General features: G+C 42.5%; 1 protein-coding gene across 1 annotated transcript in view; it reads right to left on the reverse strand.

The window, feature by feature from the left end:
* The window catches only part of ar (androgen receptor), a 56,536-nt gene extending 53,525 nt beyond the window's left edge, over positions 1-3,011 (reverse strand). The window contains exon 1 of the mRNA XM_079449678.1: positions 647-3,011. Within this exon, the coding sequence (XP_079305804.1) occupies positions 647-2,112 (1,466 nt within the window). The 5' untranslated portion in view covers positions 2,113-3,011. The remainder of the gene's footprint in view (positions 1-646) is intronic.
* Between the last annotated feature and the right edge of the window lie 20,582 nt (positions 3,012-23,593).

Below are 23,593 nucleotides of genomic sequence, written 5' to 3' on the forward strand. Positions count from 1 at the left end.
GTAAAGGCTAACCGAACACAGGCAACCCCAACGATAAGAAATTTGAGGATTTGGGCAGGGTTTCTTGCTTTTGGACACAACCTTGATGGCAGTGTCCCTGGAACCCAGCAATCCTCTGGGTGAGGGGACTGGTCTGTGTGTTAAGACTGAGTCTGTGTGTTAATGTGTACAGCTGTCTCTGTGTACTAGTTGACTTGGCTGCAGACATAAAGACGGGAGCTTTCAAACAAATTAACGCTTCCTAGAGGAATAACAAATGTAATACCTAGCCAGTAAAACTTGCTCGGCAGCATGACTTGATTCACATATAGCAAACTCACACGTATCTTATTTTTTAAAAGAATAATGCAACTTCACATGATCACCATGTGCATCGTTTCATGAAATCAAATGAACCTGCTATATGATATGATTTATTATAAAACATTATAAAACATTTTTAAATCTTGATTTAATTACTTGATTGCCAAACTCTTTCACGGTCTCCTCCGTACAGTTGCGTTAAAAAGGCGCGCGCGTGTCGTGCTTAAGGGAGACCAGCATAAAGTAATCCAATTAAATTTCATCCAATCTGGAATAAACAAATAGCTATAAACCTAATTGTGTGAAGAAAAAAATGTGTGCAAATCCAGTAACCCTCTCTTACCTGCCGTCTGCGAAGGATGTTACATCCAGCCATTCGCCCATTTCGTTTTTTACGCAGGGCACGTTAGTGTAAGGGGGACGGGTCAGCATCCCGCCCGGGTACCACTGTTCGGGCGGAGGTCGCTCCCGCGGAACCAGAGCCCCGCTTCGCCCGTACTCGTAGGGGTTACAGATAAAAGGTGCTTCGTGGCCAGTAGCGTATGGGTCCCTCTGCTTGGGAGGCCCATATTGCCCGTTGCCGTCCTCGGCGTACCTATGCTGGTACGCCCAGGTCTCGTTCAGTTCACGTGGCATCGTCTCGGATTTTATTTTGACGTTGTACATATTCACGTAATCGGGGTATCTGTCCTCCGCGGGCCCCGCAAACTCAGCGGACATGGACGGGGGCTTTGCAAAGCTCCGACTTGGCCCGTTATTGAGTTCTGTGTGCAGTGATTCCGGGTGGATGAAATAGGACATGTTCGCGGGCAACAGTTGTTCAAACTGGCACGAAGCCGCTCGAGATGCGTCCATATCCGGTCCTGTCGTCGTCGATGTACCTTCTGAACTCAAGTTGGCAATGTCCCCGGACAGGCTGCCGAACTCGTGTACCTCCTGCACGTCCGCGGATAAGTGCGTAAGAGATGAGTTTCTACACGGCAAGGTCGTCCCCTCACCTGGTAGCTGCTCCAGGTGGCCACTTTTGAACATCCCGATCACTTTATCGCTCCCCTTCAGCTCTGCACCTCTGTCTCGTCCCGGCGCCAGTGCGTATCCTCTGCCTTTAACTCCTGCCTCCCGTTCGCTCACTGAACAGTCTAGCAAAGGCATTCCGTACAAATAGATTTCCTCACCACTACTTTCAGTGGTCAGGGGCGGTAGCGGAGCGTTGTGCGGTCCCACCTCGCCCAGTTCGCTGGTGTCCATGGCTAAGCCCAAAGAGACGGACACGGCTTTGCACAGCTCTCGCGCTGTCTCAGAGATGGTGCTGCTGGTGCTGCACGCGCGACTGCTCGCCACACTTGCGTCACGGCTGGAGCCCAACTCGCGAACTTCAGCAGCGACGCCGCTTTTCGGTCCGGTGTCAGCGCCCCGACGCGAACCCGAGCCACTGCCGCCGCTTTCGGTGGCGTCTTTACGTGCCGAGCCGCCAGATAAAACAAACGAGTCGCTTTTGCTTCCTGTTGAACTCCTGTTGAGAAAATGAACACGGCTCGTCTCAGCCTCCGTCAGAGAAGTCGCACTCTCGCACTCTTTCTCGGGGCAGCATGAGCCCGGGCCGGGAGACAGCTTGCTTAAACGCATATCCCTCAGCATCGTATCGTGCAAGCAGCCGCACTTCTTCGAGCTCGACATTTCCAAACTCTGCGCGACTGCGCCGTTGCTCGCTCGCACGACGCGAACGTTATGAAAAACGCTTTGGAAAGGTCCGTGAAAAACTGCGTCCGGGGACTCGCAAATCTCCCCTAACCCGAGCGTAACCTCCATGATCTAAATACAAACAGTCCAGACACTCCAGTACAAACAGGCTGTCAGGATTTAAAGAGGACTCACCGCAACAAGTTCATCGACAAAACCCTCTCTGTCTGCTCGCAAGTGTTCCCGTTTAAAAGTTCCAGTCGGACTGATACGAGGAGCTGCGCGGCGCAAGGCTGTGTAAGCAAAAATAATCAAATGTCTATACAATCGCCGCCGCGTGGGAATAAACAGAGACGCGACGTCAAAAGAAAAGTTTTTGTCACAGCAAAAGAGCTTTTCGGGGCGTCTGTTATTCAGAGACTGCTATTCTGACAGTCTGTTTAAAAGCTTTATTCACTCCCACCTCGTGCTAAAGTCATTCATGTACGCGCAATATCCATAAAAGAGCGAATGAAAGTAAGCTCGACCGGGGGTGGGAATTTCTCTCAGCCGCTCGAGTTGTTTTCCTTCTCCCTTGAGAATATGCACGATAAGATATTTCGCTGTCTGTTTCCAATGATCAGTCCGAGCCGAGGTGGCGGTTGCTACAGTTCCCCGTGCGCATCATAACAACCTTTCCTTTTTAAGTACAATAACAGCCCTTTCCTCTCGTGTCAGGTACTCTCATGGGTTCAGTCGCAGGTAATGCGCGAAGAGCTTGCTGTGTCACGGTGTTTTGCTGGGCTAAGCAGTAATTTTACGGAGGGTTCGCTCGGGAAAGTCCTTGAGAGCTTTAACTGTCAGGACTAAATAATACAGCCTCAGGAACGGGGCCAACAATACGGGTAAATAAGACTACACTGCATAGGATCAGAGGAAAACGACTCGATTTCATATTTTCACTCTACAAGAAATTAAAGTTAAAACGGATGGAATATAAGATCAAATCCACGAGCGTCCGTGGTGTATGAAAGTCCACAGGCTGAGCCTCTGTTCTTCTGACCTGTCATTTATTAACCTACTAAACATTAATAAATCCAAATCGTGACTGTTAACTATATAAGACAAACAGCTAAATGAAATATTTGCGAATTTTTGAAGAAATCAATATTTAACCTTGCAGAAATAAATGTTGTCGTCTGTTAATTTGACTGACAATTTAAAATGATTTAAAATAAAAAACTTTAAATACTGAGGCCGATTTAATGCATGTAATGAAAAATATATAGGCCATTTATGTATACAGGGTTTAAAATAATTCCTTATTGGAAAGTCCCCTTTTTACTTTGCATGGAGAGTTGGACATTTTAAAATTCGAGGATTATGCTGACAGGACAATTAAAGTATATGAGAGAGTCTGAATGTGCTGAAAATAAACACTGCATAAATAAAGCCACAGAATCATCCTATTTCTGTTTGGACTGTTGCTGGAGTTCTACAAGCACACACACACACTGCTCTAACTTTGCCATGAGCAACAGAAGATCAGAAAACATTTAGACAATAATTTATGATGCATGACTCAAAGGCCATCATTGTTGTCATTTACTACTAACGTAATAGTAACATATTATGTTATCTGAACAGTATTTGCGATCTGTAAATTTATTTTAGTATCAGAGGATGGGCTGCCCCGCTGAGCCTGGAGCCTCTCAAGGTTTTTCTCCCTGTTCATCAAAACATCTTGTGGAGTTTTTCCTTGTCGTGTTGCCCTTGACTTGCTTCATGGGACATTAAAGCAACAATTTACACAAAAATAAAAAATTAATGTCATTAAAAACCTTACGATTCTTTCTCATGTTTTTTTAGATTAGATTCAACTTTATTGTCATTACACATAAGTACAGTGTAATGAAATGTAGTTTAGGTCTAACAAGAAGTGGAATTAGCAAGTGCAGGATATACAGTGAATAAATACAGAATACAATATTAGGAAAATATTATACAGTGGGCATATTATGAAAATACTTTACAGTAGGTATGATCTATGAATAATATATACAGATGGCTATATACTATGAACATTAATTTACAGGTGGCTATGAACAGATAATAATTTAGACTAAGCAATAGTGCAAGTGACTTAAGTGTGCATAAATTATTGACATGTGGAACACGAAATAAGATATTTTGAGAAATGTCTCAGTGGTTTTGTGTCCATACAGTGGAAGTCAATATTTTTTAAACACCTTATTCTGTATTCTGAAAAGGAAAAAAAGTCCTACAGTTTTGGAATAACATATGTGTCCATACAATAATTTTAGTGTGATCTATTTTCACTGCTCAGTAAAAAACATGCTATACAAATAAAATTAATTTAATATTATTGACCTTAAGTACCTAATATGACATCTACAGTGCCAAGCACACATTTCAAACACATTTTTGTAATATACCCTTTTATTACTGGCCGCTTATAGTGCGAGTATTAAGTAATGAAATGTGACCCAGTCTGTCAAATCCAAGTTAAAGTAATCTAATCTAACGAGTCTCAAAATCTAATGAGATAACAAGCCTTAAAGTTTGCTTTCAACCATTAATTTTAATATTTGACATGGCCTTACTCAGTAAATCAGTATTACAAATATCAAGATTATATTGTCACACAATATTATGATGACTTTATGTAGAAAACAGTAAATCACAAAAAAATTACTTTAGCTGGGTTCTCACAAATGTCCTTAAAAATCACACTGCAACCTAAAAGATTTAAGCAATACAAATATGTTACATCTAGAATGATTTACTTCCTGTTGGGTTTTTAGACTGTGTAAACTGAACTCAATATCATTTAAAAGTGTTTTACTGTACTTAAAGTCCCAGTGAAATAAAAAATTACAATGCCTATTTCGTCATGGAATATTGCAGGATTCCTTGTAAATAGTTTAGCAATGTGGGTCACTCTCTTTTTTAAATTTGTGTGCCCTCATAATATCTAGTTAAAATCTGAAAATTCACTTCCTTCCTGTAATGACTATCCATCTTAAATGACATATGTTAGACGGCTCGGGCGGAGCATCTGTTAACTCCTTCCCTTTCACGAGCTCGCCTCGCAGATAATATGGTGGGACGGACAGTATGTGTATTTGGCATGCTGTCCCGGGACGAGGGCTCCGAGCTCGGTGATTCTCCCTGGACTCAGAGCTCCTGCCCCATGAACGGGGAGAGGGCCCCGTGCTCGGTGTGTGCTCGTATCCCCAAAAGACCCTGGCTTGAGTTGTCGAGTTGCTGGCCCCGCCTGGGCGAGGAAGGAAGAGGAGGCTTATAGTTGAGCAGGCACTACTGCGGTAGTGCAGAGTAAAGATTAAGGCTCCTGGGGAAGCGAAGGAAGTAGAGGCTGCAGCGGCCTCAGATGTGGTGTCTGCTGAGCATGAGATGGAACAGGTCCCTTCGGGGGCGGTCCCTGCGTCAATGCTGGTGTTGGGTGGTGTCTTCTGCAACTGACGTTTGCTAAACAGTACTAGCTAGCAGCTATCCGGCAGCAATTGCAACTGGGAACAAACAGTCTGCTGCCAGCTCCATTTAAAAATGCAACGGCTGTTTTTATACAACCAATCAAATTCCCAAGCCCATTATTTAGCTCATTAGAATTTCCATTTCACTCAGAAATGAGTCTTAATACAGACGCAAAAATGATCGAAACTTCTGGTTCACTGTGACTTTAATGAAAGTATATTATAATTTAAGCTGCAGTATGCAACACTGTAGCACAACTATTAGAACCTCCTACGCCTTGGGCGAAGTCAGAAAAGTAAAACCACAAATAAAAATGACTTTGCAAGAGAAAGTTTAAACGAAACACTTCATATAACCAGCGATCGTGCCATGTGAGCATTAAAAGAAAAGGGTATTACATTGGCAGCGCTGAATTGTCGTGAACAGTGTCTGATTTAGACGAGGAATGCTGTCTCAAAGTGTCTGAGGTTTTTCAGAATGAGTGGCTTATTCAGAATGAATTGGTGAGCATTTGTGGGAGGAGCCATGAGTGAGGGATGGAAGTTAAGAGGGCTGTTTGGTCTGGTTTTGGCCAGAGATTGTTGAGACGATGAGAGAACGCTCAGTCACGTTGTTTACCAGGGAAGGCTGAACTGGTTTCGCTTTCCATATCTCATTATTTCATTTCTGTTTATTATTATGAACTAGCCTTTGCCACATCCTTCACTCACTCTGCCTGTTTCTCTCTTTTCCTTTACTCTGTCACATTCAAAGTGCGCATGTGTGTGACTGGGCATGCGTGCGTGTGTAGCACCTGTTGCTTAGTAACTCAAATTCCACATATATTCAGAGCACTATGACAAAGTACAGCTTATTTACCCCTTGTTTTTCTTACATTTTCCTTCTGTTAAAAATGAAAATTCTGTCACCACTTACTAACCACCTAGTTACCACCAAAAAGATCGAAATTTTGTTGTTCTGCTGAACACAAAAAGGGATATTTAGAAGGACTTTTGCATCCAAAAAGTTCTGGGCCACTATTGACTTCCACTATTGACTAACTATCCCTTTAAGTTAGTTAACATGATTAGTTGACATTAGGACACTATGTGTTTGTATTGCAATGGACAATAAATGTACAGCCTGGATCTGTGACCAGGTTTGAAGGTGATAGATTATACCAATATTAAGGCTTAATGTTGATATTTTAAGAGTCCTGAAATATTTAGGAATATCATTATAAAACTTTATTTGAGCTATACTGACAACATTTTTAATATGCATTACAGCAAAAAATATATTTCTGTGTATGCAGTGTTGATATAAAGTCGATAACATGTTTTACCGAAAGATAACATTTTATTTTTGTTGTGCTGTGTGCTACATTCCAAATTGCATTGCAAACAGTAAAGAGTCACACCATGTAACCGAACGTGTACATTGAAGCATCTATATATAAAGCAGATTAAGGTTGTCATCCCTGGAGACCAGCAGAGCAACCTGTAAATATTCTGATAAATGAGACAGTCAGTCTCTCTCAGACACTCATATGCACCCGAGTAAAAGGGCATACGTTTCTCTACATAGAAACACTTAGCATACATAAGTCTGTGTGATCAATCACATTTCCAAGACTTTTACAAACTATTCTACATTTTCAGTCTGCAAATCGAGTTTCTGCTCTAAAAGCATGGGTTTGGGTGAAATTGGCTCATGGTTTAAATAAGTTTTTATGACTTTCTGATTGATCTTTCTCATGGCCGTCCTATAGCAGCATAAGGGCGAAGAGGTGAAGTAAACAATTCATGCCGCATGTGAGCATTTAATAGGACACATGGGCACCATGTAAATGAAAATGTTAAATTAAGGCGTGGTTGCCAAGACAATTTAATGGCTTGTGGTTGAAAAAGCACAACTTTGAGATGATTGTGAGCAGCTGTTTGTACTACTCTCACAAATGAAAACATCCAGATATCATACACAAACTTACATATACCTAGCCACATTTAGAAAACTTCACAGATCTGTTTGAAACAGAGAGTGAATGAGAGACAGAGAAAAAGAGACAACAAATAGGAAAAGTGCATCCAAATGACAAGACTTCTAACAGTTTATGGAGTGAAAAACGAAAGATGCATGATACACAATCAACTTTGGGTCTCTCTAACCCCCTCTCTCTCTTCCTGTTATTTTAAGTTTTTATTTACAAGCATCTCCATAGAAACATTTAGACATACCAATCCAATCCTGTAATTTTACCCCAAACAGAAGAGAGAGAGTAGGAGCTGACAGAGAAACAAATGGAGAAGGAGCCTAAGCTTTAACAAGCTGCATAAAGTTGATCATCCTCCATGGTGTCAACGCTATGCCAACAACCGAGAAATAACATCTGTCAGTGCAATGTGGTCTTCACTATCCAAGAGGATGGGTGTTTCATAATGCACATCTCTGTGTGGGATCTGCTAGTGTGTGTTTACAAGGCCTAGAAAAACCACGGCCTTGTACTCGTCTTTCAATTATAATATCGTTATTTAGGTAAGGTCTTAATTTGACATGATCATATCACATATCACTCATCATTCCATTTCAAGTCTGCAGGCATTCTTTACATTTATCCAGTGTGCCGGAGTAAGATCACTACAGTGTCTCTGGCTTTGATTCATGTGTTTGGGGGAGCTGTCAGAGCTGGTGAGGTAAGTGACTGTTTATATGCAAGTTACAAGCCCCGCCCACACTTTCATCTCTTGCCATTTGTTGTTGCTTGTTTGAGCACAACGCAGTCTCTTAGTAAGAGGTCAACTATTTCCTCACATGCCACAAATACACCTGCACGTGTAGACTTTTTTCATATCTGTGTGTGCGTTAACATCTTTTTGCACTTCTTCACTTAGTTTACCGTTTTGAGTAAAAAAAATCATCAGATATTCCACACTCACTTCACAAGCTTTGTTAACTTTTATAATACAGCTTTCATTTCATCGTTGTTTTTTTCTTACCATTGATCTCATCCTAATAAAATGTACGATGTGTTGACCACATGTGCCTCGCTTTGACAAGTCAAAGTTTTCAGTTAATAAAACATCCAGTCAGACTGCAGTTTGGGTTACATAAGACCATTTAAAGGACAGAAGCGCACATGTAGAACACTGGCAGTCGCCCAGTCAATTGATAGGTGATGTTTTACAGCCTGAGCCTTGTTTTCAGATTTAATTACATGGGCTGATTTGGATATTTTGACAGACATGGTTTTCCACAGAAAAATATATGAGAACGGTGGGTGAAGCGCCATAACTAATAGGGTGAAATGTAGTGGGCATGCTAAGGGGCCCACAGGTGCTTTAAGTATAGGGGTAGTTTTGACCCTATCACGCATAAAAGTCACTACTGTGGAGAATTGTTTAAAAGCCATTTTTGGGCTATTGTTGGAGAAACTTTGGACTGTTAGCTTTTGATACAGTAATGGATGAGTAAAGCCTTCTGGCCTAAATGAGGAGGAGACAGGTGATAAGTTAATACTATGTGTCAGAGGTAGATGGATGAAACAAACGTACATAATCATTTGACATTAATAACAGGCTATGCCCATATATGGAATGAAGGATGGCGCAGTAGCGCAGCATTTACACAAACAAAACGTTAATCAGACTCAGTATTATAATAACACGACATCGCATCATTTAGATGTCGTTAGAAATCCATAACACTAATCTGCATCTTAAAGCCACAATATGTAAATGTGGACCGCAAGATGGTGCACTTTCGAAACCACAAAAAAGGCGAAGCCAAATGACGGTATGTAGGAGAGAGGAATTATGGGACACGTCGTTTCACCATCCAGAGGCGTATGGAGATTGCCTATCCTGTTCGCGGACGAGGTAATGAATGAATTTTATTTTATGTCACCATAATAATTAGCTTGCAAGAAACGTGGAATGTAATGCTAAGTTAGCCCGCGAATGATACTTTGTCAATGGATTTTGTAGCGTAATGCTACACGGTTTGACATGTTTAAAAAAGCCATTGTTTAAAAAGTCAACTATGTTTACGCTTTTTGGGGTTCCTTATCGATACTTCACTCGTACTGCGTAGCAGGACGCTATGGGGAAAACTCCTTTTTCTCCGATGACTGAAGCAATTCAATAGCGCAGTGAAAACTGCACGCTCATTGGTTGGAAAAAAGTAAAACTTTAAACCAATGGTAGCGGAGCTGCCGGACCAATGGGGATGGTACCCGCCAGAAAGGGCGGGGCTTACGGCTATATAAGCCGACGCATCGCCGTAGGGTCCTCAGATCTCTTCTCCTTCAGCGACGACTCTTCTTCGCTTCCCGAGACTGACTGACTTCGCCGTCGAGAGAGCACCTGCAGCGGATTTGACCTCCTGCTCAGCGACTTCGCTTCAGCGGCTTCGTTCAGTGGCTTCGCTTCCGGCGGATTCTGTTGGCGGCTTCGCTAGCGAGCGGTTTCGCTACTCAGCTACGGTCTTTTCTCTGCTGCTATCCGGCGACGCTAAAAGAGCAATTTCTCCCGGCGTTGTTTCAAATGCTGCGTCGTCCCTGTCATTCGTGTGGGGTCTTCCTGCACGCCGCTGACGGGCACGACGAGTGCGTCTCATGCTTTGGTCTCTCCCACGCTGAGGACGCACTCAAAGAGACGGAATGCTCTCACTGCGAGAGTATGAGTCTCTCTTTTCAGAAAGTGACTCCGCCACTCGATCCCCCCGCCTCTTGCCCTACGCGCCACCAAGGCCACGGCCCAGGCGATAGGAAGATCCATGGCCAGCCTGGTAGTGCTTGAGATTCATCTGTGGCTGACGCTCACAGAGATCAAGGAGGCAGACAAGGTCCCCTTCCTGGATGCTCCAATTTCCACTACCGGCCTCTTCGGACCGGCGGTCGAGGGATTCGCGGAACGCTTCACGTCTTCGCAGGCCATGAAGCACTTTCTGCCGATAAGACCCGGATCCAGACCCGTGGCGACTCACCCCAAGCCAGCTCCGACGCAACAGCCGGTGAGAACCCCTGCTGCTCAGAAGGCTCCCGGAGCTGACGGTCGTCAACACTCCCGATCGGGACGGCGCTACCCGCATCCCCCACGACAGGGTCCCCGGCCTAAGATCACGCTGGACCCTGCGCCTCAGGCTCCCTCCTGAGACCGATGCAAGGAAGAGGAAGGCTACAGGGCCCGCTCCGGCTGGCCCTCCTTCAAAGACCGCTCTCATGTCTGCCCAGTCACCCTGTTCAGTTCCGGGTGCCGGCAAAGTGTTGATAATGTGCAAGGTTGTAAGTGCGGGGCCTGTTCTAATGCCCACACAACATACCGCAAAATGTTTAATAAAACACAAACATTGTCAAAAAAAGAGCAATCTTCCTCTTCCATTGTCCTTGGGTGTCAAGCCCCCAAGAGGCGGCGTATCTCCCCATTGCACCCAACCCCTTGTCACGCGGGCCAAGGCCTGGCGAGCCATCCCTGGTGTGTCAGATTGGGTTCTGGGTATAATATCTCGAGGATATTCACTCCAGTTTGCTTGTCGACCCCCGCGCTTCCGCGGAGTCGTCCCCACCCGAATACAGAGCCCAAATTCACACGTTCTGCGCACAGAGTTGAGGAACTTACTGGACAAAGGAGCCATAGAAATGGTTTCTCCAGACCAAATCGAGTCAGGCTTCTACAGCCGATACTTCCTCGTACCAAAGAAGGACGGCGGCCTCCGCCCTATCCTCAATCTCAGACATCTGAATCGCGCCCTTATGAAACGGCGCTTCAGAATGATCACGATGAAGCAGATCCTCTCGCAAAAAAGCTCAGAGGACTGGTTCTTCAATCTCTGGATCTGGAAGACGCATACTTCCACATCCAGATAGCCCCCCGTCACAGACGATTCTTGGGATTCGCCTACGAGGGGGTTGCATATTATTAAATGGTCCTTCCATTCGGACTCTCTCTAGCTCCCTGCACTTTCACAAAGTGCATGGATGGGCTCTTTCCCCTCTCAGACAGAAGGGAATCTGCATTCTGAACTACCTCGACGACTGGCTTGTTATAGCCCAGTCGGAGGACGAGCTACGGTCCCACAGATCCATCCTCCTCAGCCATTTGAAAAGCCTGGGCCTCAGGATCAACCTTGCCAAGAGTGCACTGTCCCCCAGCCAACGTATATCGTTCCTGGGGTCAGTCTTCGACTCAAATCGCATGACTGCCAGAATATCGCCAGAACGAGCTCTGGCTATTCGACGACTTGCTTTCACGCCCCCTCAGGGTTTTTCAGAAAATGCTGGGCCTTATGGCCTCTGCATCTCAGGTGCTGAGTCTGGGCATCCTCCGGATGCGCCCCCTCCAGTACTGGCTGAAGCCGAGAGTTCCTCCACATGCTTGGCGTCTTGGACGTCTATGTGTTTTGGTGAACCAAGCCTGCGTAACCGCCCTAGCCTCGTGGAAAGATCCCTTTTGGCTAGTGCATGGTATGCCCCTGGGCTCCACGTGCAGCCGGAAAGTGGTCATGACAGATGCCTCCAACACGGGTTGGGGGGCTCTGTGCGACAGCGAACCTGCCTTCAGCCACTGGTCGAACCAGGAAATAAGCCTCCACATCAACTACCTGGAAATGCAGGCAGTATGGTTGGCTCTTCGCTACTTCCTGCCGGTGCTAAAGGATCGCCACGTCTTAGTCCGATCAGACAGCATGACGGTGGTATCTTACATAAATCCCCAGGGAGGCCTCTCCTCAAGACGCCTGTTTTCCCTGGTATTACGCCTCTTTGAATGGGCCCAATCCAATCTGCGCTCACTGTTCCACGTACTTTTCGAAGGGCAGGGACGCCTTGGCCCACACTTGGCCCAACCGGCTCCTCTATGCTTTTCCCCCGATCGCTCTCTTACAGCAGATGATCAGGAGGATCAGGGATCAAGCGCACCGAGTGCTATTGGTAGCCCCTTTGTGGAAGAACCAGCCTTGGGTCGCAGATCTCTCTCAGCTGCTAGTAGCAGCCCCGTTGCCCATTCCCCTGAGGCGGGACCTCCTCTCTCAGGCAGGGAACACGATATGGCACCCCCAGCCAGAGCTGTGGGCTCTACACCTTTGGCCTCTCGACGGGAGCCTACGGACCTCCCCGAGGGCATTCTGAACACCATATCCCAGGCTAGAGCCCCGTCCACTAGACGTCTCTATGCCCTCAAGTGGTCTGTCTTCGCCTCCTGATGTACACCACGCGGCGCTGACCCGGTGTCCTGTGACATATCGCTGATACTATCATTCTTGCAAGTTTTGTTGGATAACGGCCGTGCCCATTCCACGCTCAAATCTATGTGGCAGCCATTTCAGCCTCACATACCCACATCGAGGGAAAAGGAGTGGGCAAAAACGACCTCATTGTTCATTTCTTGAAGGGCTCCAGGCGGCTACACCCCTCGCCCTCTTACAGTTCCCTCTTGGGATCTGCCCACGGTCCTGAGGGCTCTAAAGAGCCCTCCCTTTGAGCCTCTGCTATCTGTGGACCTCCGTTCCTTAACGCTCAAGACCGCTCTGCTTCTCGCTTTAGCATCGGTGAAGCGTGTGGGCGACCTAGAGGCTCTCTCTGCGAGCCCATCCTGTCTTGAATTTGGGCCTAGCGACGCCAAGGTCGTCCTCAAACCAAGGCATGGCTATCTACCTAAGGTGCTCTCTACTCCGTTCAGAGCACAGGTTATCACGCTTTCTGCTCTCCCCTCCTCCGAGCGGGACCCAGAGCCTAACCTGCTTTGCCCAGTCAGAGCATTTAAAGTCTACATTGAGCGCTCCGCCCCATTCAGACGGTCGGAACAGCTCTTTGTGTGCTTCGGTGACCGCACAAGAGGGTCTTCGGTCTTGAAACATAGACTGTCAAAATGGATAGTCGAGGCTATATAGCTGGCGTACTCTTCCTTGGGCCTTCAATGTCCCACGAGAGTTAGAGCCCATTCTACTAGAGGCATTGCCTCTTCCTGGGCCTGGTCTAGCGGTGTCTCTATAGAGGATATCTGTGCGGAGGCCTGCTGGTCTTTGTCGTCCACTTTTACAAGATTCTACAGTCTTCTACAGGCCACCTACTAGCTTGACCTTCTCCGCCTTCCCAGGGATTCCCTGTTCTACCCCGTCTCCGAGCCAAGGCTCCGAGACTAACTGTGTTTTCGTTCCATCTGTAGCACGGCGTGATTATACTGGTTCCCCATAGCGTCCTGCTACGCGGTACAAGTGAAGTATCGATAGGGAACGTACTCGGTTACTAACATAACCTTGGTTCCCTTAGATACGGGAACGAGTACTGCGTTCCTTGCCGTGCTACAAGCTGCATTATCGTCGCTTCAGTCGAAGTAACCTGAGGACCCTACGGCGATGCGTCGGCTTATATAGCCGTAAGCCCCGCCCTTTCTGGCGGGTACCATCGCCATTGGTCCGGCAGCTCCGCTACCATTGGTTTAAAGTTTTACTTTTTTCCAACCAATGAGCGTGCAGTTTTCACTGCGCTATTGAATTGCTTCAGTCATCTGAGAAAAAGGAGTTTTCCCCCATAGCGTCCTGCTACGCAGTACTCGTTACCGTATCTCAGGGAACCGAGGTTACGTAAGTAACCGAGTACATTTTCTTTACTCGCCAAAGAGTAATCGTGATCCATAATAATAACAGAACAGATGCTGTTGTGGCTTTAATATAGAATAATAAAAAATAATTGATATTAATCATCTGAATATCACAAATGATCACTAAAGGACATTTCTAGGCATGTCCATATGATACAGCACATGTCAAGTTTTTTAGATCACTATTAACACAAAAAGAAATCACAAATGCTTAGTGCAGTCAGTCACTAACATCTTGATGTTACATCTGCACCAATCATCATAAACAAACAGGAATTAACGTCCTTTCAGCTGACATCTTATACAGATCACACAGGCACGGCAGACAGCGACAGCTCAACTAGCCATGCTGCTTTCTACCGGAACACTAACGTGTCTAGTTTTCAAGATAAAGGTTCCGCATAACAGGAGCCTTTAATACAGGTGTGTTCATGGGTTTTAATGGCATCTTTGCACCGAATTCACTACAGTTTAAACTAGTGCAGTGGTTCTCAACAGGGGGACCCACAAGGGAGCCCCAGCTGACTTCTAAGAGGGCCTCAGGATGACTAGGAAAATAATTTAAAGTAAAACATTAAAAATTCATTTAAAAACAACAAGAAAACAAGATATAAATTTGTATTTTAAATAAACACTCAGTTAATATCAAGCTCTGAAATACTTTACAGGATGAGTCTTTCTGAGCACCGAGGGGTGGGGGGCTTTAAATATTGTTGAATACAGTGGGGGGCCTGTCATGATTCTGTCCTCCTAGTAGCTGTTTCTGTTGTTCTTGGCTGACGGGATCATGACAGTCCTATGTCTTGTGTCTGTGTTGGAAACACATGGCCATTGTTTGTGTCTTTATAACCTGTGCTCACTTCTCTTTCGGCTTAGCCTCTCCCCCTTGTTTCCTTATTCATTTTCCTGTCAATAGTTTACGCCCTTTCTCCCTCTTTACCTCTCCTTAGTTGCTTCCCTATTTAATGCCCTTATGTTTGATGTCTCCTGCTCACACCGTTATTATCACACTGCTATGTCTTGTCTGTCCCGTGAGTTCATTTAGTTAAAGTCCAGTTTTGTATTTGACCTTGTTATGTTTTTGGTTCTGTTTTGTTCCCCTCAAGGGATTTTCAGTTTTCAAGTTGTTTTAATAAACACTTTTTGGTTAAGAGCTGTCTGCATCTGGGTTCTGTCCATGTGAATCATGACAAGGCATTAATTGGAGTCAAAAGTTGAGAACCCCTGCACTAGTCAATCAGAGATTACAAAATATAATGTTAAAGAGGTGTGTGCGTTCACACGCACGATGTCAGACACTGTAATATTCTCTGGCCCCCACCCTGCTTATCGTGGTGATGACATTTATAGCAGATTATCATCACTAAATGGCTGGTTGTCTAGGTGGTGTCTGTAGAACAATATACTTTTTATAAACAACTGGAAGAGCTTTTGGTGCAGACCTGACCTGACCGGTCTCCATCCCTCGTGGGCTGGGGCTGCCCTCCTGTCTAAAAATATGGCACATTTTCTTAATGCTAAAACTTGACTCACTGGAGCCCAGGTCGCGAGCAGATAGAATGGCATAACCAACTGTCCGCTTGCTGTCTCATGTCGCAGAATACACAAAATACGCTAATCCCATGTCCAAAACATTGAAAAATAGAGAATGTGTCTGTCTAGCAAACATTAAATAATGCAGAAACCTCTCAAAAGTAATTTAATAAACGTTAAACCAATTAAACATGAACATTCTTAATATTAGATCTCTCTAATAAAGCACTTTTTGTCAATGATATGATAACCGATAATAAAATAGTCATGCTCTGTTTGACAGAAACATGGTTTAAACCAGATTATTATATTACTTTAAATGAGTCTGTCTCCTAAGATTATTATTATAGGGGGAGGTGTCTCTGCACTTTACAATAACACTTTTAGCATTTCCCAGAAGTCTCCTTTTAAATACAATTCTTTTGAAGTCATGGTACTTCATGTAACAACACCTAATACTAAGGATAAAACATTTTAAAAGTTTATTCTGGCTATTAGATATGGGCCTCCAGGGCACCAGACAGACTTTAATTAGAGAATCTGGTGAGTTCTTATCAGAACTAGTACTGGCCGCAGACAGAGTACTTGTCGTTGGTGACTTTAACATCCATGTTGATAACGATACAGCAGGGCTGTGTGTTTAATCGAAAATTAATCGTAATCGTTAATTTTGGCCTTCATCAATTACAAAAACAAAATAATCGAGGTAAACAAATATTATGCCACATTCAATTTAGCATGAATGTGGACAGAACCCAAGCGCATGCAGACATGTGTCGAACAACAAGACTTTATTCCAAAGCAAAAACCAAACAGGAACACTGGTAATCCAAACGATGCAGGACGGACTATGGCATGAACATATAAACAATGAACCGACAAGGGAACAGAGGGAAACTGGGGCTTGATAAAAGGAAACACTAACAAGGACTGATGACACAGGGAGAGTGGCCGCAGGTGACATGGATGAAACACAAAGGGAAAGCTAATAGGAGGATTGCACGAGGCAGGTGAGGGGACTGAAACACTAAGGGAAAGATGGACCAGGGCTGGAGACAAGACTAACACTAATGGACCGCTAACCGGGGAAACAAGGGGGCGGGACCAAAGGACGTGACACCGGAGAGAGAGCATGGCTTTTAAAATCAAAACAATGCTCCTTCTCCACACAAAACACATGGGACTGACATGATCCTGCCACAAGACTCGAAAACCAAGACAAGGAGAGGCAGGATCATGACAATAAATCCACAGTGTACCCTTTTCTCAGTGGTTCAGCATTGTTATTTCTTTACATGTATTTTTCAGTTAAATTCAGAGTTTAAAAGCCATGTTTTTTAAATTTTCTATGTTGTTTTAAAGGTTAATGAGTAGTCATGTTAAATAATTGGGATCTCAATATTGGCCAAAATAATTGTGATTATGATTTTTGTAATAATCGAGCAGCCCTACAGATACAGATACAGATGTTTAAAGAATGGCTTTCAAAGACACTCTTAACTCCATAGCCGTTAGACAACATGTGTCAAGACCAACTCACCTCGTAATCATACTTTAGATTTAATACTGTCTTAGGGTATACTGTAAATGTGGATGACGTTATGATTCTTTAGTAAAGTGAAGACATCTCGGATCATTATCTAATATTGTGTTTGCTTTACTTGCCTATGGCTGCCAATCAAACTCCTTGTTACAAATATGATAGAACAAATACTTCAACTATCAAAGATTTGTTTCCCGATAATCTACCTGAATTGTCTCAACTCCACCTCTTCAGAAACACTAGACACAGTTGCTTCTCTGCGATTAAACAAGATTAAAGATAGCAGGCCAACACTGTGGTATACAGGCTCTAAAGAAAGCAGCCCAAAAAATGGAGTCCAGCTTAAAGAAAATCAAAATATAGGTATTTCTTACAGCATGGAAGGATACTATTTGAAAATAAAGGAAAGCCCTAAAAACGTCTAGGTCTGCCTACTTTTCTTCACCAATAGAAGAAAACCAGCACAACACTAGGTTTTTATTTAACACAGTGGCTAAATTAACAAAAATAAATCGTCAGCGACTTCTGATTTTGGATATCAGCATAGTGGATATCAGCACTTCACTAATAAAATTGATGATATTAGATACAAAATTATAACTATGCACCCAGAGGTTACTCTAGCTGATCAAATAACTAATACATCGCCTTTGACGTGAATGCAAATATTTTCTACCGTAGATCACAGTTAACTGTCTAAAAAAATGTAGATCATCTAAATCAACAACATGCATGCTAGACCCTATACCAACAAATCTACTTAAAGAGAGTCTCCCAGAAATGATAGATCCTCTTCTTAGCAAAATGAACTCATCTCTGACACTAGGACAAGTGCCTAAAGCATATAAGGTGGCTGTTATAATCCCCTTAAAAAACCCAACTCGGCCCTAAAGATCTTGTTAACTACTGACCAATATCGAATCTACCTTTCATTTCTAAAGTACTTGAAAAAGTAGTTTCAACTCAATTATGTTCCTTCCTCCAAAGGAATGACATCAATGAGGAATTCCAGTCCAGATTTAGAGCACATCGCAGTATAGAGATTGCTTTGATTAGAGTTACAAATCTGCTTTTGGCATCTGACCGTGGCTGTATCTTGTTATTGGTGCTGCTAGACCTTAGTGCTGCATTCGACACAACTGACAACAGCACCATTCGACTGCATTCGACACCATTGACCGTTTAAATTTTTTAGCAATAAACAATGCGGTGTCACGCAAATCACAAGTCCAGCATGGTGTACCACAGGGCTCAGCTTTAGGGCCTCTGCTCTTCAAACCATGCATGCTATCTCTAGGAGATTATTGGGCCGAGAACCAGCATATGTAACAACCAAGAATACTGTTGAACTATTGATGGATGTTCCATAAAAACCTTGAGATAAGAATCTTGGCGTTTTATTCTATAGTAATCTGTCATTTGAAAGCCAATTAAAAAGTATGAGCATATTAGTCATGTTCTCTCAACATTGCACTGGTTTCCTTTTGAGCAACGCATTACCTTTAAAATCTTACTGATGCTTACCTAAAAAAAAGCCCTACATGGTTGAACTTCTCGGTAAGGCTTTAGATTACGGCCCGCAATTTATCGTATAATTAAACAGGATTTACAGCGTAACTACTTATAACAATAATGTACCTCTACAGTACATATATGTAGGTAAAGGGGAACAATATGTACAATTTGGGGAATAATGGGGAATTATGGTCTCAAAGGATTAACATTGATTTTGTGCATTTTACAAATGAAACACGCAAAACATTTTTTATTGTGAATTTCCTGACTTCGTTATTCTCCAAACCTTACATATTGTACCCCGTGATCTTTCCCTTGTCTTCCTTGTACTGTCCTGGAGGCAGACACACTCTACAAATCTAGATTGAAGACGCATCTTTTCAACCTTGCAAACACTACACTTCCATAATATATTTACATTTACGCATTTGTCTGACGCTTTTATCCAAAGTGACTTACAAAGAGTTCAGGGAGCAATAAGCGATATGTCATAAAAGAGCAATAGTACGATAGGTGCTAATACAAAGTTACTAGTTTCAACAAAAGCTAAACCACTACCTGTTGAGAGAGAGGGGGTTAGTGTACATTTGCCTGTTAAGTATTCACAGAAGAGATGGTTTTAAGTCGTTTTTTGAAGGTTGTGAGAGATGTGGTTGACCGGACCAAGTTAGGAAGAATGTTCCACCAGGAAGGAGTTGTGACGGAGAATGAGTGGGAAAGCGATTTACTGCCCTTATGAGAAGGCATTACAAGGTGCCGTTCACTTGCTGAACGCAGGGTTCTTGATGGGGTGTAGGAGTGTGTGAAAGTACCCAATGTAGACTTACATTGCATTGTACAATACATTTGTTTCGAAGTATGAGCATTCCCTTGGGATCGAACCCACAACCTTGGCATTGCTAGTGCCATGCTCTAACCACTGAGCTTCAGGAAAGCGTATAATACAAATCCTCTGAGGGTTTAGGCTGTATTAGTTAGATCAACCGGAACCAGGAACACATCCCATAACAAGTGATGTACTTGCTGCATCAAAGTGTATATTGTGCTCTTTGAGTGTCATGATCGCGGGTGGTGAGACACGGACAGAGGACCCAAGTGCAGACCGCGGATAAGGGGTTAACATATTTAAACCCACGAGGGGGTAACATAGCAAAACAGGGAAATAACAAGACAGGACTAACTACACTATACAAAGACTTAAAATAAACTCATAAAAATAACTACAAATACACTAAACTATACTGACACGAGACATGGAATCACCACACAACCACAATGAACCAGCACAAGACAGAAGACACAAGGCCATTAAATAAGGGACCAAATCAAGAGGGGAACAGGTGTGGGGCATGAATAAATAACGAGGAAACGAAATGATGGGAACAGAGACGAGATCGGAGAGAGTGTATGGAAGGCCATAAGGGCCATAACTGCCTTTCTCGACACAAGACATGAGACTCTGTCATGATCCTGCCACTAAACCAAGAGAAACATGACATGATGCGGAAGAATCATGACAGTGCGTGTGGAAATGTGTTTTATGCATGTGGGTACGTATAAACCTGTGTGCGTGTCTGTATTCTGTTTGTTCACTTTTTTTATTAAATTGTATAATTTTAATGTTTTGCTTATAGTCAATATGTTTCATGTACAGTGCTTTGTAACAATGAAAATGGTAAAAAGCGCTATATATAAATAGAGTTGAATTGAATAGTGAATCATACTAGACACTAAAAATATTCAAATTTGGTTTTCTGTTTCCTAATAGCTATAAAAACAAATAAGAAAACTCCTCTGCAATTCATGTATAAAGGGTTAATATTTCAGTCTGTGAAATATTAACAATATTATAATACTTCACCTTCTCAAAATATAGCTTGATCGCGCTGCTGCACCTCTTGAAACTAACAAAAGTAGAGTTGGCATGATCACTTGTCAAAAATAAATAAATAAAATAAAATCTGCTTGATTGTTGTTATTAAAAACCACAAAAAAAAGTAATTTAAATTAATGTTCAAATAAACAATTTAATTAAAACTTAAAAATGTATTATACTTTAAAAAAGATTCCAACATAACTAAGTTTCAAACTTAAACAATAAATAACCACAATAAATTTCATTGACCCCAAACTAAGTAAAATAAATGAAAATACTAAAATACTACAGCTAAAACAATGCAATGATGTGTTATTTCAAAAGATTTGAGGTTCATATACAGTACTAATGGTTTTCATCCAAAGCAACTCAGCAGGGTCAGTCTGAGGATGTGCAGTGGTCATAGAGAAGCTCTCTATTTCAACCCCCCCCTCAAATCTCCAACATATCTGAGGTTCAAATGTGAACATGACCTGTTTCCGAGAAAGGAACACGAGTATATGAACTCTGAGGTTGACAGTAAGGTTTTATATGACCATATTGGGGTTTATTTGGCTGCTCAAGCTTTTATATGACAGCATACAAGGTTTTATAGTGGACACGCTTTTGTTGAACATAAAAGTGTTTTTGACATTTATGAGATGTTACAGGATGTTACCGTAAATTGTAAAATGCTCAAATTGTGTACTAATGACCCACAATTATTCTCAAATTATTCTTATCCCCTACTGTGTGTGTCCCACTTTATGTTATTTTCCCAAAAAATATATTCACATATATTTATCTAAATCATTCTGTAACACAGGGATATGTTACAGTTAACCTGGGTTATAGTTGGTTATTTGTCATGTTATATGTCATTTGTCCCTTGTATGATGTTTATTGTTGTTGTTACAGCCAATAACAATTTATTTAAAAATGTAAGTTGATTAAAAAAGCATACAAATTTATTAAAACGCTAAAATTAAAATCACAAAAAAATACATTTACTTTATCCCAAAAACAAGCAACATATAAAGCATATGCTTAATATTTGTGATTTACATGTTCTGTACTATCATAGTAAAACAAATTTTGATTGGTGAACAAAACATGTCTGAAGCTGAAAAAACATTGATCACATCATTTTTAACTAAACACACAGACATGAACGCCACCCAAGAGTTAATATGCCATTTAGATTTATTTATTTACAGTAAAACATAAATTAAACAAAAAATTCAATTAAAATTTAGATTAATCTTGATTTAATATTTGTAATTGTGTCAGTAACTATTGCGTGAAATAACGTGTTGTGCAATCTAAAATGTTTATACATTTTTCCTATATTTTTTTTATTCTGTATTTGTTTTTATTTTAAACCACACAGTCATGCACAGTCCAATAAATACACACTTGTGAAACCGTAATCTAGGTGTAAGAGACTAAACTGTACTATAGCCATTCCGCAACTATGAACCACCAGTGAAGTAAACATCCAACACAACTCGTTCAGGTCAGAATCAGTGAATTGCTATAGAGAGCATGTCTAACCTAGAAAATGAATCCCCTGTTGTACAGGCACAGACACAAGATAATCCACAGCTCACTTAGCAGACTAGAACCTCTGGGGACCGGGATCTCACAGAATGCAGTCAACAGCAAAGAGGTGACTCCGTGAGCACTGCAGGTTTTACCATGCCCACCCACCTCTTCTGTCAATCATAACTGAGATCACTGCAAGTGGATCCTGATGGACAAGTGGTAATGCACATCTGACAAACTAAAAGAGGAAAATGCAGAGTTGCATCATCAGATACAACAGCTGACAGGTCTTACAGCCACGTTGAAGGAGATGAAGTAAGAGAATGCCGACTTGAAGTGTCAAGCAAGCCAGCCAGCCATCTTCTTGGGATTATATCAGCACTTCAGAAGATGCACCAGCAGAACACAGTACACTGCAGCGCCTTAAAGTTAAAATTCAAGAGCACCAGCCGGACCAATAATTTCCCCATACCTTTCACTTAGCACTTAGTAGCGAATCCTTAAACCCTACAGCTATGCTGTCCAATCTGAGCCCCACAAGACTCCTATCACCTTCCACTCGTACATACAGCTGTGAAAGATGGGTATCCTGCATCAACTAAGCATATGAGTTCCATAAACAATTCCTTGCTACCAATGAACTTGCTACATTTTGCGTGATGATGTAACAAATTAGAGATGCTAAATCCGAAGGCAGCACTTAATGTGATTGTTTACCAAAATTCTGTCCTCATTTACTTAACCTCAGGTTTTCCAAACCTGTTTTAATTTCTTTGTTCTGTTGAACACAAAAGAAAATATTTTGAAGAATGAGGATTATCAAACAGTTTAGGGTCACCATTGACTACCATAGCAGTTTCCCCCTACCATGGTAGTCAATAGTGCCCCAGAACTGTTTGGTTACAAACATTATTCCAAATATCTTTCTCTCTATTCAGCATAACAACAAACTTTATACAGGTTTGGAACAATTTGCAGGCGAGGGTGGAGTATCACTTTAAGGAAGCTTAGTGGTGGTCAAACCCTTCCACATTTTTGGGCTGAAGGTACAATATCCAGTCAGTGTCACATTGAACATTTACTGAAAATGTCTTTTAGTACTTGTCTCAATAATGATTATCATTTAACTAAGTGACCTCCTAAGCACCCCACACAATTTTACACATTTAAGTAACTTTGTGGCAGAATTTTGAAAGATATTTTATTGTATTTGTGCAATTGGCAGGTACTTTTATCCAAAGTGACTTGCAGTAGATTTATCAGTATATGCATTCAAATCCATGACCTGAGCACTGTCTCTACGATTTGAGCTACAGTAACTTGTTTAATGTGTTTTCTTTAAGGTCCTCTTCTGTTTGAATTGGTTTTGCTCATTATATTTATGTGCTGGTGTAGGGCAATACCCTCGAGGCAGACTCCAGTTTTTTACTTTACGCTGATGTTTTTAGGGGCTCTTGTGCCACTTTTCATAGGTCTTCCTCTGTCAACACCAGGTGCACAGAGATGTCCCTGTGGCCATATCAACTACTGTCATCAGTGATGAATTGCCTT

This window comes from Barbatula barbatula (assembly GCF_947034865.1).
Source record: "Barbatula barbatula genome assembly, chromosome: 2".
Lineage (NCBI taxonomy): Eukaryota > Metazoa > Chordata > Actinopteri > Cypriniformes > Nemacheilidae > Barbatula > Barbatula barbatula.